Below are 17,329 nucleotides of genomic sequence, written 5' to 3'. Positions count from 1 at the left end.
TATATATATACAGAATTCTACTGTAGAAGCTGTTTAAGTAAAAATAGGGTGGTACTGCCACCAAATGGCTGCTTTTTAATTCTTTTCTGATGTCTTTTCTCCTGAAGGGCATAAGAGAGCAGGAATGACCCACAGATATATTTCAAATTAAGTAAATCATTGTATTTGAAGGTCTCCCAGTTTAGTTAGAAACTTTACATATTTAACAGAAGAAAAATTAAACGTTAAGAAGACGGTGCTGTGGCATGCCTGGCCGCAATGGAGGCTCGTGTCAGAGGGTGATGTTTTGTGATTAGAGCTGACCCACCTGTTGAGGTTTCCCCTACAGCAGCTTCTGAAATCTGGCCATAGGGTTGGAGTGAAACTCCACTGTCAGGTGATTTCACTCAATAGCATTTCTTTGATACTTGTCTTCCTGTAACCCTTTCCGTACAGCAGCCTTTTTCTTTTAAGACTGAACTTTTGGAAACAAAAGTAGGATTTTGCAAATCCTACTCAATCACTGCTTCTTGGGAGTTGTTTTTAGGAAGATCACTGATAGATATTTTCTTTCTTTTTAAGGCAGAGACTCATGTAGCCCAGAGACTTAATGAGCCAAGAGACTCATTATGTAGCTGAGGATGACTGTGAACTTCTGATGTTTCCACTCTCACCTCTTGAATGCTAGATTGCACAGTATGCCCCTCATTTTATGTGGTGCTGGGGCTTGAACCCAGGGCCTTGTGCATACTGAGCCACATCCTCAGCCTGCCAGTGGCCACTGTTTACTTGAGTGGTCACTGCTCCACGGGAGCCAGTTTTACTCATGCTTGATTTCCTTTCTTTTTATGTCATGACCACTCTGCTGGCAGTCTACACTGTCTCTTTAGTTCTCCTCCCATCTCAGTCCCAGAACAGCCACCTCCCTTCCCTACTACTCTAAGCATGATTTTTCTCATGGTTCTTTCTTTAGCCCTTTCTCTTTGGGTCTGCTGTTTTGTCTGGATAGCTCAGCTATTCAGGTGACATCCAGGTTGCACCTTTATTCTAGCTTTCTCCCCAGAGCTCCAAATACACATATGTTCACTGTGGATATCATACACTTCCTTAAGCTCATCACTTCTGAATTGCTCGCCCTCCTCTTCTTCACAAAAACCTTTTATTCTCACTTAGGGGAAGGTCCATCTACCTAGCTGTCCAAGTAAAATGCAAAGGAATCATTCCTGATTCTTCCCTTGTCTGCACCACCCATCCAGCTGCTGGGAGACTCCGTGGAATCCATTCCAGTGAACCATCTTTCCTCCCTTGACTGCGCCACCTACCCAGCTACCGGGAGCATCTGTGGAGTTCATCCCAATTAGCCATCACTGCCTCTGTCTTGATATGGGACCTTGTATTTTTCACTGGGATAATTTAACGACCCTGTGTAATCTCGTGATACTCAATTTGTGTCATTTTTATTTTATTCCACATTATTGCCAAAAATGTTATTTTTAAAAATGCATTGCTCTCTGCAGTGAATTAAAATATTTCAGCAGTTTCCTGTAATATTCATGACAAAGCTTAGACTTTTAAAGGCATATCTCCAGCTTTACCTTTCATATTCACTCTCTGACCTTATACAACCTTTCCAGCTTCATTTTAAGATCGCGCTCTCTCTCCTGTTTCTTTTTCTCCCTGTCTCCCTCTGTGCTAGTCATTCTGAACTCACTGAAGTTGAAAACTGTTCTGTACCTCACGTCCCTCTGACTCCTGATGCCAATTAGGTATTGTGGTTCCACGTATCCACCCCCAGCTCTATGCAGTGTATTCAGCTTCTAGGTCTGATTTTTAAGGCTCTGTGCTTAATGACATTTTAAGAATAATTTTGTTTTTCTGTCTTATTAGTAAAAAATCTTCTGAGTCACTGAGGGCTGTGTCTATCTTTGCATCCCTAAGGCTTTGCATCTGGGCCTTGAAATGTCAGAGGAAGGAAGGCAGGAATGAGGGAAGGATGGAGGGAAGGAGGGAGGGAGGGAGGGAGAAGGAAGGAAGGAAGGAAGGAAGGAAGGAAGGAAGGAAGGAGTGTTTTTCTTGACTTCTGACTTTACATAGAAGTCATTTCTGCTCAATATCATTGCCATTCTATTTTGTTATAATGTAGTGTTCTGCCAATGGATTCACGACCCAGACTGCCAACAATTCCAGCCAAGGCTTCTGTGGCACAATGGGATCTGGAATGAGAAACGGAGGGCAGGAGACCATGGAGATGATGAAAGGACACCAGACCTTGGACTCCTGCCGGGTGGCAGGGCATCACCACACCCTAGACTCCTGCAGGGGAGGGCATATGGAGACTGACAACTGCAGACACACCTACTCGGAGTGGTACAGTTTCACTCAGCCCCGACTCGGCGAAGTGAGTTTCCATAGGTGTTTTAACGCTGCAGTGGGTCTCCTTAGGAAATTGAAATTAACGTGTATTTCCAGAAACTACTCTTCTGTACTGTTCTGTGTGCCTTTGTTGTTTGCTCTGCTCATTTTTAAACACTCTTTGACTTTGTTATAATATTTACTTTTTAAAAATTTTGATCCTTCTGTCACATTCACTTAGTTTCTAAAATCTCTTAAGAATCTAAGGTTTGTAAAGTCTCCCACTAAAGTTGAATCTCAGGTGTGCATCTATCTTTTGAACTCATTTGATAAAGAAGAATGTGAAAATTTCTAGTTTCTCATAATTACAAATTTTCCAAATCAAATCTGTATTTTGCTATCAAAGCCTAAACATCTGAATGCAATTTTAGGCTAAAGATTAACATGTTCTATTTGCTATTTTTGTCTGTTGATTTGTTTTGCTATTTTATTCTAAGTGAACTAGTGATAACTGTATCTATTCATAGGGTGTGGTGAATGATCTTGTAAGTATACCGTGTAGGATGGTTAAATCACCTAGTGTGCATTTTGTGGTAAGGACATTTGAAATTTATTCTTAGTAATTTCAAGATACAATTTGTTATTATTGGCTATAGTCAGCATTCAACTATAGCACACTATGCAAATACAAAGTGTTCTTATCTAGAGAGAAGCAGCACCTTCAAAGGATTAAGTGAGTCTCAGTTTACATCAAAACCAGTGGAAAGCTTTAAAAAATACAAATGCTTTTGCTTCCTTCTGGAAGAGTCTAATTCAAGTGATTTGGCTTCTGTGAACAGAATTTCACAGGTGACTTTATGTGTGGGTAGGATAGAGAGGTCCTGGTTGAATGTTCTTGCTGACACTGATTCCATCACATATTAGAGGACACCAGTCCTTTCATAGCAAGCACTGGAACAGAAACCCTTGGTTCTTTGATGACTAGAATGTGCGCAATATTCTGGAAGAAGGTTATCAGTTATCACATGCCTGTAACAATGAACAGTTCTTTTTGTCAAATTCAAGTGTTTACACTTTTCATGTGTGAAGACAGTTAACATTCATGTATGATTAGGGTGGGAAAGAACAGAGCTCAAGACACCCACTTAGCATCCTTCAGTGTCATGTCTGATAATCTGTCATATCTGATGTGAGGCTAACAAGATCTTGAAGAAGAATACTTTTTAACAGTCAGTGTAAGGAGCTGTTGGTTAGAAAGGGCTTAGCAAAAGGAAGGGACATATGAGCTGGATTTAACGAGTTTGAACACAGACCAGTGGGACACAGCAATGAAGCAGAGGTGGTCAAAGGCTTTTCCTCTTTAGTTCAAAACCACAATTTTTGCAATGAGTTATGCTGATGATTTAATTTCAGTGACATTTTTGGGGTGCATCTCCAATTTTAAGGTACTGTAGAATTTTCATTCTGATACTTCTTCATCTCTGTATGATGTAGTTTTAGTTAACATTTACTGTGCACTTACTGTGTGACAGATATGAGAAGTGTGCATTTCATTGGATTCCATTATTAATTTCCAAACTAACACTGTGAGATAGTTACTGTATGAACTCCCATTAAACTGTGAGGAGGATGTGATTCAAAGTAACATAGTAGTTAGTAAAACCAAAGGTTTACTCAAACCAGGACCATTTGGGGCTGGAGAGATGGCTCTGTGGTTAAGATCACTTACAGCTCTTCCAGAGAAACTTAGTTCAGGTCCAAGCACCCATGTCAGGTTCCAGCTCCAGGGGATCCAGTTCCCTTTTCTGGCCTCTGTAGGCACATGTGTACACACACACACACACACACACACACACACACACACACACACAAATAAAAATAAATAAAAAATAACCAGGACTGTTTGACATCAATGCACAAATTCCAACCACTGTATATATTGTTTCCATGTCTCCATTTGGGAACTGATCTGAACTCTAGACATAACATTTAGGGATAACTGTTTTATAGTAACTTAAATATATTGAAATATAACACTTGTATACGTAATTTTTTATTTTATGGATTGTTAGAAATGTAATATATACTGACTTATGGTATGGCTGTAATGTAGACCAATCATGTGCATTTTTTGTGTGTAGGAATCCATTAGAGGACACACTGGTTAAAAATTAAACCTAAAAGGTAAATAAATAAATTTTCTGTTCATACATTGAGGTTGTTTAAAAGCAATAATACAAGCCTCTTTCTTTGATTTCACAGAAGTTGCATGCATGTAATCAGAACGAAGAACACATTCCATCTCAAGACTATGTCCTTACCTACAACTACGAAGGCAGAGGGTCGCCAGCTGGGTCTGTAGGCTGCTGCAGTGAAAAGCAGGAGGAAGAGGGGCTCGACTTCCTAAACAACCTGGAACCCAAATTTCTTACATTAGCAGAAACATGCACAAAGAGATAATGTCACCAGTTACCATTAGATGTGACCTGGCCAGACATTCTAGAAGTTTAGAAAATGATACTGTAAAATATAGCTACTAATTACATGTAGACGACCTTGACTTATGATGATTTGACTTGTGATATTTTGACTTTAGTACAGTTTGAAATTGACACATGTTCAGGAGAAACTGTACTTGAAATTCTGAATTTTGATCTTTTCCTGGGTTTGAGATGTGCTGTATGTGACTTGCAATGCTGAGCAGGGGCAGCGAGCTACTAGGCCACAAGATCTGGGATGGGGGGGAAGTGGGGGGGCAACTGATGTGTTCTGAAGTGTGTTCTGTTGCTAAGCTATGATGTTCTGGGATCCAAGCATATTAAATGAATTTTCAGTATAATGATATTTTCACTTACAATAATGTTACTGGGATACAACCTCATCCCAAGTTGAGGAGTGTATGTATATATAATGGGTTTTTCTACATTTTAAAGTCTACCTTCAACTAATTTGTATTTTTAGAGCAACTTGTTGTTTACTACTTTCCAAAAAGCACAAACTGTTAAAATAGCAGATGTCTTGCTGTGGCATTGGAATTAACTAAGGTCTGCAAGGCCTGCTCTCCTCTAGATATTTCCCATTAAATGTGTTGGGTAAATATTAGTAAAAAATAGCCAAGCCATCTCAATATCTCATTTTTATTAGTATATACATACTTCAAGCAATAGATTAAAAATAGACAAAAAGCTAACACTATTTGAAGAGATCTTTAGGGCAGAAATAATTATTACTAAATTAACAGTTTTTCAGGTCTGAAAATTTCGGACTAGCCCTCCCTCTAGCTCTCCCTCCAACTTCAATATCAAATAAAAACTTTATTTGACTCAGGAAACAAAATTTGGCAGGTAGCCTACCGAGCGCAATTTTCTAGCAGCACAGTTTGAAACGTGTGTGCATGTGTTTAACACTACATATCAGTGCAGAGCTCTTCCTGCCCAGATTCTGTGGACTGTGTGAGGCCTGATGTGTCAGAAAATGATTCCTGTCCACTTGTGTAATTTGTTTAAATATGGAAACATACTTTCTGGCTTTAGTGGAAAGGAAAGAGGGAACCAAGTTGAAGGTAGATCCAGTTTGCAGTCCACCTAAAACTTTGTGTGTCCATAGATTAGAAGCAAACTAGGGGATTTGGCCCACAGCTGGGCGCCCTGCTTTTTGGCAACTTTACAGAAATGAGGTGTTTTCCCTGGGATTTGGTGCTAAACTAGTTTTCAGTTTTGTCTCTGCTGCAATTACATCTTCTGTCATCCTTTCCTTTTTCTGTTTTCTTTCCTCTTTTTCCTTTTTCTCCTCCCCATTCCTCTTTCTTTTTCCTATCTATTTTTTTTTTTTTTGAGAGAGAGGCCCATCCCACTACAAATCCCAAGCGTCTGATCTATGATCCTCCTGTCTCAGCCTCCAGAGTCCTAGAACACAGGTGTATGCCAACTTCTGTTGGCACTTCGTTTTTCTCTCCTATCTAAGCATCGTTTTGTAAATTTAGCTGTGATTGATCCTGTTCTTGCAGTTCAGAGGCTGTGTGGTGCTGGGAGGGAAGTCGTACTGACAGGGACAAGTGGCGTCCTTACACTCAAAGCCACACGATGGGAGTTACAGTATTTCTATTACCTAATCACTGCCCTATTTTTATTCTTTATTGATTTTTTTTGTCAACTTCATACAACATACCTTATCATATTTAAATGCCCCTCCCCTACTTGCACCCCCCCCCACACTGGTTTTCATGCATTCTGTTATGTTTCTTTAAAGTAGCTTGGGCACGGTTCTAGAAAAGCCAGCCTTCATTGATTCCTTCTTTCCTCTGTTTGCCAATATTGTTTGTAAGACCTCTAGCAGATTTAAGTAGGTGGTAAATCCTCTAGAAACTCAGGCATCCTTCAGTCAGCGTGAGTTAGTTTTTTTTTTTTATCAACTTGTCATTTTAGGAGAGAACAAGGCAATGGAGTGTTTGGGTGTCCAGAGAGTAACAAGCACATTCAGGTCCTCCAGGGTAAGGAGTGAACCAGCAGGGCTGTGAACAGTAGGAAAGGCAACACTTTCCAAGGCCTTGTCCTGCCCTTCCCTCCTGCTTTTAAACCAACACAGTGCCCTTTGATTTTGGCAAAGTATCAGCCAAGACTTTCTTAAGGCTTCCTAGAGTATAGAATCAAGGAGGAGGGCTGGCCCTGGGTATGCAACTGTTGGAACAGTGCTTGTCTTGAATGCATGATGCCCTGGTGTTGATCCCTAGCACCCCACACACCAAACTTAGAGGTGCACACCTGAAATCCTAGCACTTGGGAGGTGGAGGCAGGAGGGTCAAGTTCAAGGTTCTCCTGGGCTATGTGAAGAGTTTGGGCTACATATGATGAGTATAAGCATTTTGGATGGGCCAGAGCTGCTGTGCAGGACAAACAGCCTTCACAGGGCAGCTCTGATGGCTTCTGCAGTCCTCTGGGTGCTAAGAAGGTCTGTGCTTGAATGTGTATCTAAAACTCTGATCTGATTTTACCTTTTGATTCTTTCATTTGATCCTGAGAGCTATGTTTTTTCAGACTTTGACTTTAGTGCCATTTTCCCCCTCAAAGCATTCTAATGTTAACGTGTAATATTATTCTTTCCTCGTACATATAGGGTGAAGTTTGTGCTATTTCAGTACCCAAGAAAAAATATCATTTTTTTAAAGCTTTCATTTCCTTCCCTGGATTTTTTTTAATGTAAATGTACAGACTGTTTTTTCTTACATTTATAAGGAAATAGTTAACTGTCTAAAGTGTAGTCGAGGTGTGTTTGTCAATGTTTTAAACAGCTTTAATTAAAACAAATTACTTTGCTTTTGAAATTTGGGAGATTAAAATAATCAAACATTGAATGTGTAAAATAATAGTTCTAAAGAATGTAATAAAATGATGCTAACTTGATTTCTTGCCTTTGGTGTATATAGAGATCAAAGAGTTGAAGGTTCTCAAAAGTTCTATAGACCCTTCACTGTATTAGTGAAGAATATTCTGGAGGAAGGGTCAGTATCATCAATAAATATTGGGGAGAGGTTACTCTTCTGAGGGGCAGCTTTCCAAATGAGTACCATCAATGTGTCTATTTATATTGGGTTTTAATTGAACATGAAAAAGTCACAAGGTGGTTTTAACTGCAAAGTGATGATATATTGATAGGAAGTTTGAAGAAAAGGGTCAGCGTAACCAGGGAAAACCTTGTGAGTTTAATGACCAGGAACTCAAAGCAGCCCATATTTCAGTCTTGATTCTGCCACTTGGAAGACAGATAATGTCTGAGCGTTAATCACAGGGAAATCTACACAAATAAGATGATATGAACCTGATAGTCAGCAACTCCACCCCTACTGGTGAGTGTGCGTCCTCACAAAGGCAAAGCAGTCCATTAAAACATGTCAAAAGACAAATCTTAATGTAATTTGAAACAATTATAAAAGAACTCTTATTAGAGCCATTATTTTTGTATGAGGCTTCCAGAATGTTCACTGGATTTTTGTTTGTGGTAGCAAAATATGGGATAGATTCAGTTTCCAGGTTATTGGTTTGGTTAAATATTGGTTCATAACAGTGGGGAGCAGAGATCCTAGCGGCAGCATGGGTGGTCATGAATCTTGGCTCTGCCCATTCCGAGCTGATATGACACACCGTCTTTACTTTCTCTTCATTAATGTCAATAGAACACCAGCCTCATGGGGTTGGGAAGATCAAACTGGTTAATATAGTTAAAGCCCATAAAACTTTGCGGGTTCACAGTGAAAAATAGTATTAGGTGCGTAGTCAGTAAACGATGCAGTTGAACAGCAGGAGCAAAGAAACGTTCAGATTCTTTTTAGGAAAATGCTTATGCTGATGGTGCAGAAGGAGAGATGGAGCAGACCCTTTGCACGTACGTACTTGTGACTGCTTTACACTTTGTGCTCATTTCCCATCCAAACATAAGTAGTTTCACTTTTCCTTTTTAAAAAAGCCGGTGTCGGCTTAAATAACTCATTTTTAGCTCCTTGTTATTCAGAATTAGGGTAGGCTGCGTGGATGAAAAACTTAAATGATGTCCCATGTAAGCTTTCAGGGCTCTGTCTTCCATCAATTTGCCATAAGTCCTATGTCTGACTTTTTGCTTTTTTTTGGGGGGGGGGTCTTTTTGAGACAGGGTCTCTCTGTAGCCCCTGGATTCGCTATAGAGACCAGGCTGGCCTCGAACTCCCGACCATGGAGTTGGCATAGAGACCTCAGGTCCCAAAGCCCAAGTTACCTGACCAGAGCAGAACTGCTTCCATGCCCACCATGTAAGTCAAGGACCAATCATTGGTTGTCTCTTTCCCTGGGCACTCCGTCACCCCATCAGAGTAGCTAAAACTTACAACCTCAAAAAAGTTGAAGATAAAATCTTAAATGACTGATATTTATGTGTTATCACTTGATACATAAATTTACTAATAGAAAAATCAAAGGTCATATTTCTGCAACATTGTGTGAGTGCACTAGGAGTCTTACCTACTCTTCAAAACAGCCGTTGGAATATGAATCCAAGAGGTAAGCTGTTTCCCTTGGTGATTTGTTCTGATTATTGGCTGGGCTGGTTCTCTGTAAATCCTCAAGGCAGGAGGGGTTGGTGTTCTGCCTCTACTTGTGGCTCCCTCTTTTCAACTTCCTTTCAAGCTTCCACATGAGAGTGAGGGACACACCCTTCAGTGACTCAAACCTTCCCTGTGCTCAAGAGCCAGGCAGGATGAACATGCTGACAGTGCCAGGAAATGCGTTGTTTTTTTTCCCCAACAATTCACCAGGCACAAGCATCTAGTTTGGGGCCAGAACTGCCCCCAAAATGCTGAACTTTGGCAGAAAAACCTGTAACCTCCCTTGTCTACAATTGTCTCCTGAGAGAAATATAACCACTGTTGTATGAAATTTTTTAAAGATATTTTATTTTTATTTGTGTGTGTGCGTGTGTGTGTGTGTGAGAGAGAGAGAGAGAGAGAGAGAGAGAGAGAGAGAGAGTGAGTGAGAGAGAAAGTGCACACGAGTGCAGGTGCCTTCAGAGGCCAGAAGAAGACATCAGATTCTCTGGGGCTGTAGTTACAAGTGGCTGTGAACTGCCTAATTTGGGTTCTGTGAATCCTTTGGAAGAACAATACCTACTCTTAACCACTGAGTCATCCCTCCAGCCCCAGAAGAAAATGTTCTATCAATACTTGGAGGCAGTATGTTCACTGGCCTATACCAGTAGATACAATAGAATTCCCTGGGGGAATATCTTGTTTCTGTATACTGACATTATTTATGTGGATTTTTATTATTTGTCTTTCAAAATGCCTTATGATAAATATGCTGTGTGATATAAATGAATCCACATTAATTTTATTAAAAGGCAGATTTCAATTTTCCTCTCAATGGTTTAGCTTTCTGTATGTGTAATCGGAGTCCCTGTAGTGAGATTGCTTTGCTGTTTCCAGAACTGTGTCATGACTTTGAAGCTGTGATTCTTGGAACATGCAGGTGTCTCTGACATGATGTGGTCTATTCCAATGTAAAGAGCACTCTTACAGGTATTCCTATCACATAGGAATTGAATTTTTAAACAGGAGTCCTCACAGACAAATTAGATGTGTAATGATGTAAGTTTACTTGAAATTCTCTCCAAAATGGCCCAAGCATATCATGAACATGAGCGAGTGAATGAGAGAGAGAGAGAGAGAGAGAGAGAGAGAGAGAGAGAGAAAAAATGAGAGATATATCCAGAGAAAAGAGAGGAAAAAAATGGATGTGCACTTTCTTTTTAGCATCAAGGTGGTTTGGTTGCATTTTTGGTCTGTGATTTTAGCTCATGAAGTGGGATGCATCTGATCTACAGCAAGGATCACGTTTCATGAGTATATTCCTCAGTTCAGACCTTGAAATGCCATATAAATTTCTTCACAAGAGAACTCCCTTCATTTTGTCTCATCTAGCCTGAAAGGTCTTGTCATTCAGAAAAGTCTAGATTTTTATATGTTGACTTATGCTGCAACTAACATCCCTGACACAAGCTGTTGATGTAGAACTATCATCTTTATTTTTTTCTTAACTTAATGTCTCCATTATATTAGATATACTTAGTTAAATTAAACATGTTTAGAAAAATAATGGAAATGGAATTTCATTGCAGTAAATTAGTGTCCCAGCACTTCTACTACAAGGCTGTGTATGGGTTTCAGATAGTACACTCTCTCTACAGAGCTGCGTAAATGTTTATTTCTGAGATCTTCAAGACTTTACTTCTTTTCTTTTTACTCATTTTACTACTACTTAAAAAAAGTTGCAAGTTTTTCCAACCTACTTCTGTCCACATTTGCCAGACAATCCAATTAAACTATTATTTCTACTAACTGATTAGATTAACTTCCTTCCAGTCTATAAACCATCAAGCACAACAATCATTATAGAATGAGACTGTTAGATGAAGTTAGGACAATGTAAGATAATGTAATAATAATGATCCAGACAGAGGGACAAGAAACCACGGATGCAAAAATGTACATGTAGGGGGCTGAAGAGATGGTTCAGTGGTTAAGAGCGCTCACTGGCTGCTCTTGCAGAGGACCTGGGTCCAGTGCCCAGCACCCACATTGGGTGGCTCACAGCTACCTGTAGCTCCAGTTCTAGGGACTCTGATGTCCCCTCCTTGTCTTCATGGACACCCACACACCTGTGTTTGTGCATATCACACACACACACACACACACACACACACACACACACACACACAAATAAAAAATATACATGGCAAAATGTCTCCCTAAAAATATACATGGTATACTTAGGCAAAGGATGAACTTCAAATTAACCCATGAAAGTACTAAATCTATCTGAGTTCAGTTCCCTATTTAAAATATGACTATTAATTCATTTATTCATTCAGTTACTGTCAATGTTTTGGTCAATTATTACATGCTACACCTAGTTTTAAATGATAACGATATAGCAATGAATAAAATAGCTGTAATCTGTGTTTCCTGTAATTCCATTCCCAGAAGGGAGAAGACACAGATCGTAAACAAATGTAGAAATATGATCATGCTACAGCACATGACTGTGAATGCTATAAACAGAATGAGAACACAGAGCATGACGAGACATATTAGTTTTATCAAGAGACGGCTAAGAATGTACTGCTTTTGCCAAGACTGAGTTCAGTTCTAAGTACCCATGAAAGTTTACTCACAACTGCCTATACCTCCTGCTCCAGGGGACCCAACACCCTCTTCTTACCTCCATGGGCAACCCCACTCACATGCACACAGCCACACAACTAGAGACATACACGTAACTAAAAACCAAGTATAAAAAGGCTTTAAAGGTACTGGAGCGGAGATCTACGGGAAGTGGGGAGGAAACCATATAGATATGGGGCAGATTGGGGGAGAAAAAATTCTGGGGAGAAAAAACAGGTAACACAATGTAGTGAAGCAAGAGTTTGCTTCGTATGTTCATGTCACTAAAACCAGTGTAGATGAACTTGAGTAGAGGAAGAAAAGTCATGGTGGGAGGTCAGATGCCAGGGTTCAGGATGTTTGGTAAGGTAAGAGGCTCCTGGAGGCTCCTTGCTTGTACTTTCCCTACTTCTTTCTCTTCATCCTCTTCTTCTCCCTCTTCTCACTGCTTTCTTTTAATTTTTCTGTCCTATCAGTTTCTTCTGTTCCTTCTTTGAGCTTCTTTTCACTGCTTCCTTGAATCAGGCCTGAGCCAGCATCTGAGCTCTGACCACTCTCTAGAGATCATTACTTGCATGTCACACTGAAGCTCCTTTGTAAGCGACTTGGGAATAACACAGCCTGTATAAGCAGACGTGCACCAGCATGTATCTCCGGGCATCTCAGCTGCCAACAGCAACATCTGGCACCTTGCTCCTCTTCCAGCAGTGCGGAGCTAAACTGTCTGCCTACGTGTCTTTACAGCCCTGGTCCTGACCTGATTCAAAGATATGTTTGCCCTCCAGCCAGCTTAAGTTATCTATTTTCCCCATCCTCAGTCTATCCACTCAATGATAACACTTGGAAAACACACTGGGCAAGCAGAGCCCACCTGTTTACTCTCATTTTATAATCCAGAACATAGAATATGGGTTTTCTATTCATCTAAGAACCAATAATCCTACAGCCTTATATGTTAGTGAAAAAAGGATAGAAATGTTGTTGGCTCAAGGAGACTTCCACACAAACACATGGATTAAAATGAAGATCAAAGGCCTTAATGTATGGGCTGTACTACAAATTATAAGTCCTCACGTTTGTGTTTACTGACACTGAGTATTAAGAGATGAAGACATTTGTCAAATTGTTTTACTACAGAGTGCTTTTTCATTTTACTTCTGAGTTTGAGTAGTGTCCAAATCACAGGTTTGAGACATTTTTTGCAGACAGGGAACATGACTAGTATATGATGTGATTCTTAGTCCATTTTATCTGTTTAAGACTTCAGCGATTCCTTAATTCGTAGTTAACATACTGTTTCATTTTTTCTTTTCTCTTCTGAGTTTAAAACCAACTGCTTTATTTCACATATTAGAAAAACTCAATGTAATTCACATGTGGTAGATAGCTATTCACACATGCATCCTTCCAGCTCCATGCACCAAACATGAATTTTCCCTAAAGGGAAATGTTTTCATTGGCACATTCTGGAGTTTTCCATTGGCACTTTCAACTTCTTGCTTCTTTTCTAATTATATAATTTCTGTTGATTTTGGTAGCTCTTGTATAGATTTTGTTCTCTGAGGATTAGCACCATACCTCTATTGATGTCTTACAAATGATTGTGGACTTTGTGGATTTAAATGCCTCACATTTATTCTCTGGAGTCTATGAATCAGAAGTGCAGGTGTGGTTCTACTGATCCTTTGTTCTGGGGTCTCAGGAGGCTGTATTCCTCAGATCTGTAGAACTGTGAGCTCTGGCTTTTCATTTTGTTTGTTTGTTTGTCTAGATACAGGATCTCATTATGTTGTCAAGGCTGCCATTCTCCTGTCTCAGCCTCAGGATTGCTGGGATTACAAATATCCATCACCATGCCAGCTGAGCCCCAGATTGTTGCTGGCTGCCCTCTCTGTGGATTGCCCTCAGGTCTGACAGGCCATATGGGTTCTTTATCACATAAACATCTTCAGTGTGGCTTTTAGCTGCACTCTGGTAAATGGAGTCTTATGTAATATAACAGTCAAAGAAGGATCAGGATTTGACACCAAAGCACAGACAGGTCAGACATCACTGGGGGGGGGGCGTCACTTACACTTGGGGTCTGCCACCAAAATCTCTTCCCATTTCACCGAAAATGGAGCTTCAAGGTCTCATTTTGCCCTGTGCTTTTATTGAATCCAGGACTTCCTGCATCCCCAGCTCTAGTTTATTTTATTTTAATGCTCTCATAAGAAGTGGGAAAGACAGAGAAACTCTGACCTCTTTGTTCATATAGGAAGTCCATTGACAGAAATTTCAATAATTTATTGAGACAGACTGTTTCTTTGATCCATATCATATATTTATGCAGTGCACTTATCAGGTTCCTGCCCTAGCTGCTTTTTCTAAAGGAAATTTCAGATTAAAAAAAAAAAACTGTATTTCTTGGAAACAGAAACATGAAAGGTAGTTAGAAAGCTAACATTATTGAATACATGTTGGATAATTAAGTCTTTTATTCTTCTGTATGACTATATTTCCTTTGTAAATTAAAAATTAGGTACCCAGAGAGTCAGAAGCAGGCACCAGGTTTCTGAAGCAGCTGAGGGAGAGTGGGGCAAGGAATTGCACATCATACCTCAATCTGCCTCCCTAGAAATCCTTTTCAATTTCCACCATGATGTTTTTGTTCAATGAATAATAGTTACCAATAATCAATGAATGATGGTTATACAAAATTTCCAAATCAATATGGTTAATATTTTATTACTTGAAATTATTAGAAATGAGATATTCTACTTCTCAAACTTGAAAGAACTGTACGTCCTCATGTCACTATATGCAGTACTTTTACATAGATCCTCAAGGACAATTTGGCTAATTAAATTGTTCACGTCTCATATTTTCTTACCATGTACTTTGCACCCTCTGTCACGCATACATACAGAGAAAGAAAATGTGGTATACTTATACACACAAGAAAGACCTAAAAAACATGAAATCCTGTCACTTGCAGCACACAGGTGGAGCTAGAGAGCATCATGTTGCATGAAACTAGCCAGAAACAGAAAGACAAATACTGATGATCAGTTTCAGAAGAACAGAACAGAGTAGTGACCCAAAGCCTGGTAGAAGCAGGAGGAGCAGAAAGAAGTTTGGTAAGAAGTATAAGAGGAGTCATTTTAGCTCTTCTTTAGCATAAGGAAACACCCTGTGATATGTTTCCAGGTCATTAGAAAAGAGAACAAAATACCCATTACATAAAGATGATTAGTAGTTGATGTAAGTGCTTGTTATCCTCCGTCAAGTGCTGCTGATGTGCTCATGCACCAAATTACCAGAGTGTAGCAAGTGGGGATGAATAAGAAAAAATTAAAATAAAACTTCCCTACAGTTATTAGAAATTTGCCTTCTCCAATTTTTGAAAATTTTATGCAAATTTTGAATTTTTCTAACTTTGTGCTCATTTAATAATTTCATTTTCATGAAATGTTTTTGTCTTATGTTTTTGCCTTAAATTCTCATTTGCTTGACAATCAGATGACTGTATAAAATTTCCTTTGCTAAAGGTTTGTACAGTACATTTATGGTTTCTGTATTACATCTGTCATAGTTAGCTTCAGCTGTTATCTTGACACAAACCTAGAGTCAGCTGCAAAGAGGAAATCTCCTCTGAGGAACTTCCTCTATTAGGTTGGCCTGTGGCTCTAACTGTGTGGCATTTTCTTAATTACTCAGAGATGTATGATGACCCAGCTCAATGTGGGTGGTGCCATTTCTAGACAGATGGCCTGGACTGTATAAGAAAGGCAGCTGAACATGAACCTGGGGGAGCCAACAAGCAGCATTCCTCTGTGGTTTATGCTTCAGTTCCCGTTTGAATTCTGCCCTGGACTTCCTTGTTGATAGACTGTAAACTGTAAGCAAAAAAACCCCCTTTTTTTCCTCTCAAATTAATTTTGGTCAGAATGTTTTATTACAGTAACAGAAAAGCAAATTATAACAACATGTATGTATTAGTTACTTTTCTGTTGCTGTGATAGAAATACCATGACCAAGGGAGCTTATAAAAGGAAGAGTTTATTTAGTTTACAGTTCCAAAGGGGCGAAAGTCCATCATGGTGGGGAGGCATGGTGGCAGTGGCTGGAGCAGAAACAGAAGCTAAGCTCTCACATCTTCAAGCAGGCACAAGAAGCAGAGTGAAACTGGAGATTCTGCAAGGCTTAAGAACTCTCTAAGCCCATCCCCAGTGACATCTTTCCTCCAGCATAGCCACTCCTTCTAAGACCTCCCAAAACAGCACCACCAACTGGGAACAAAATGTTCAAGTACTTGGAGCATATGGGGGACATTCTCATTTGAACCACCACATTCCACTCCCTGGCACCCATAGGCTCATGACTATTTAAAATGCAAAATTCATTTAGCTCAACCTTAAAAGTCCACATAGTCTTTACCTGTCTCAACACTATTCAAAAGTCCACAGTTCAAAGTCTCTTCTGAGACTCAAGGAAACTGTAAATCTCTGTAAAATCAAAAAGACAAATTACACACTCCCAACATACAGTGGAACCAAAGCACATTTCCATTCCAAAAGGGAGGAATAGAAGCATAGTGAAGAATTTACTTCCAAAGGGCTTAGTTATCTCAGCCGTTCTCCAGTTTTGCTGTGTGAAACATACATCTCTCTCTTGGGCTGGTACCACTCCCTGTATGTAGGTCTTCTTGGCAGATGCCTCAGAGCTCTGGCATCACAAACATCTTCTTGGGGTCTCCACTGGCAACCAGCTTCACCTTCACAGCTTCTCACAATGGCCTATCAGGGCCTTCTTTATGCAGGTGACCCCTGCTGTATGCTGCCTGGCCTTGGTGGCTCTTTGAAACTTCAGAGGAATAACCGATGACCTCTTCACTCTTGCATTATTTTATGTCTCTGAAGTCAGCATCAGGTGAATGACACCTGCCAAGTTTGGCTGTAAGTTTGGGGTAGACCCTGGCTTGCTTCATCCACATTTGAAGCTTTTGTCTGCTGAGGTTTTCTAAGAGTAGAAACCTCAGCATTTTCCTCTCACAAATTGGAGGCTTAGCTGGGTGTGGTCTTGTCCTGGAGACATTCTCTCCATTGTTTAGCTATAAATCCTAGGCCTCTCCTTAATCACTTTAATCTCCTTATCAAAGGGATCCTCTCCTTCAGCACGTGCCTTGGCTCCAACACTAATCTTCCTAGTGCTCTTTTTCAATCCAAACTGCACACTCTACATTTCTTTCTTCCCCATTTGCTCTTTTTCACTGTAGATCTGCATAATATTCATTAATAGCCACAACACCATGTCTACCTTAGGCTGCCTTGAAAT

The 17,329-nt window shown here is 39.9% G+C and overlaps 1 protein-coding gene across 2 annotated transcripts in view; it reads left to right on the top strand.

Moving 5' to 3' along the window:
* The window catches only part of LOC103730574 (desmocollin-3), a 47,001-nt gene extending 39,288 nt beyond the window's left edge, over positions 1 to 7,713 (top strand). The window contains exons 15-17 of one of the 2 annotated variants that reach the window (XM_017797089.2): positions 2,123 to 2,377; positions 4,473 to 4,515; positions 4,594 to 4,725. In XM_017797089.2, coding sequence (XP_017652578.2) covers positions 2,123 to 2,377; positions 4,473 to 4,499 — 282 coding nt within the window. In that variant the 3' untranslated portion in view covers positions 4,500 to 4,515; positions 4,594 to 4,725. Of the gene's footprint in view, positions 1 to 2,122; positions 2,378 to 4,472; positions 4,516 to 4,593 lie in introns of both variants that reach the window. The other variant, XM_029561484.1, reaches the window with a different exon arrangement.
* Positions 7,714 to 17,329: the final 9,616 nt, after the last annotated feature.

The sequence above is a fragment of the Nannospalax galili genome, unplaced genomic scaffold, assembly GCF_000622305.1.
Source record: "Nannospalax galili isolate Female #2095 unplaced genomic scaffold, S.galili_v1.0 scaffold252, whole genome shotgun sequence".
NCBI lineage: Eukaryota > Metazoa > Chordata > Mammalia > Rodentia > Spalacidae > Nannospalax > Nannospalax galili.
Note: the sequence above shows the minus strand (reverse complement) of the source record. Positions and strands in the feature narration are given on the sequence as shown.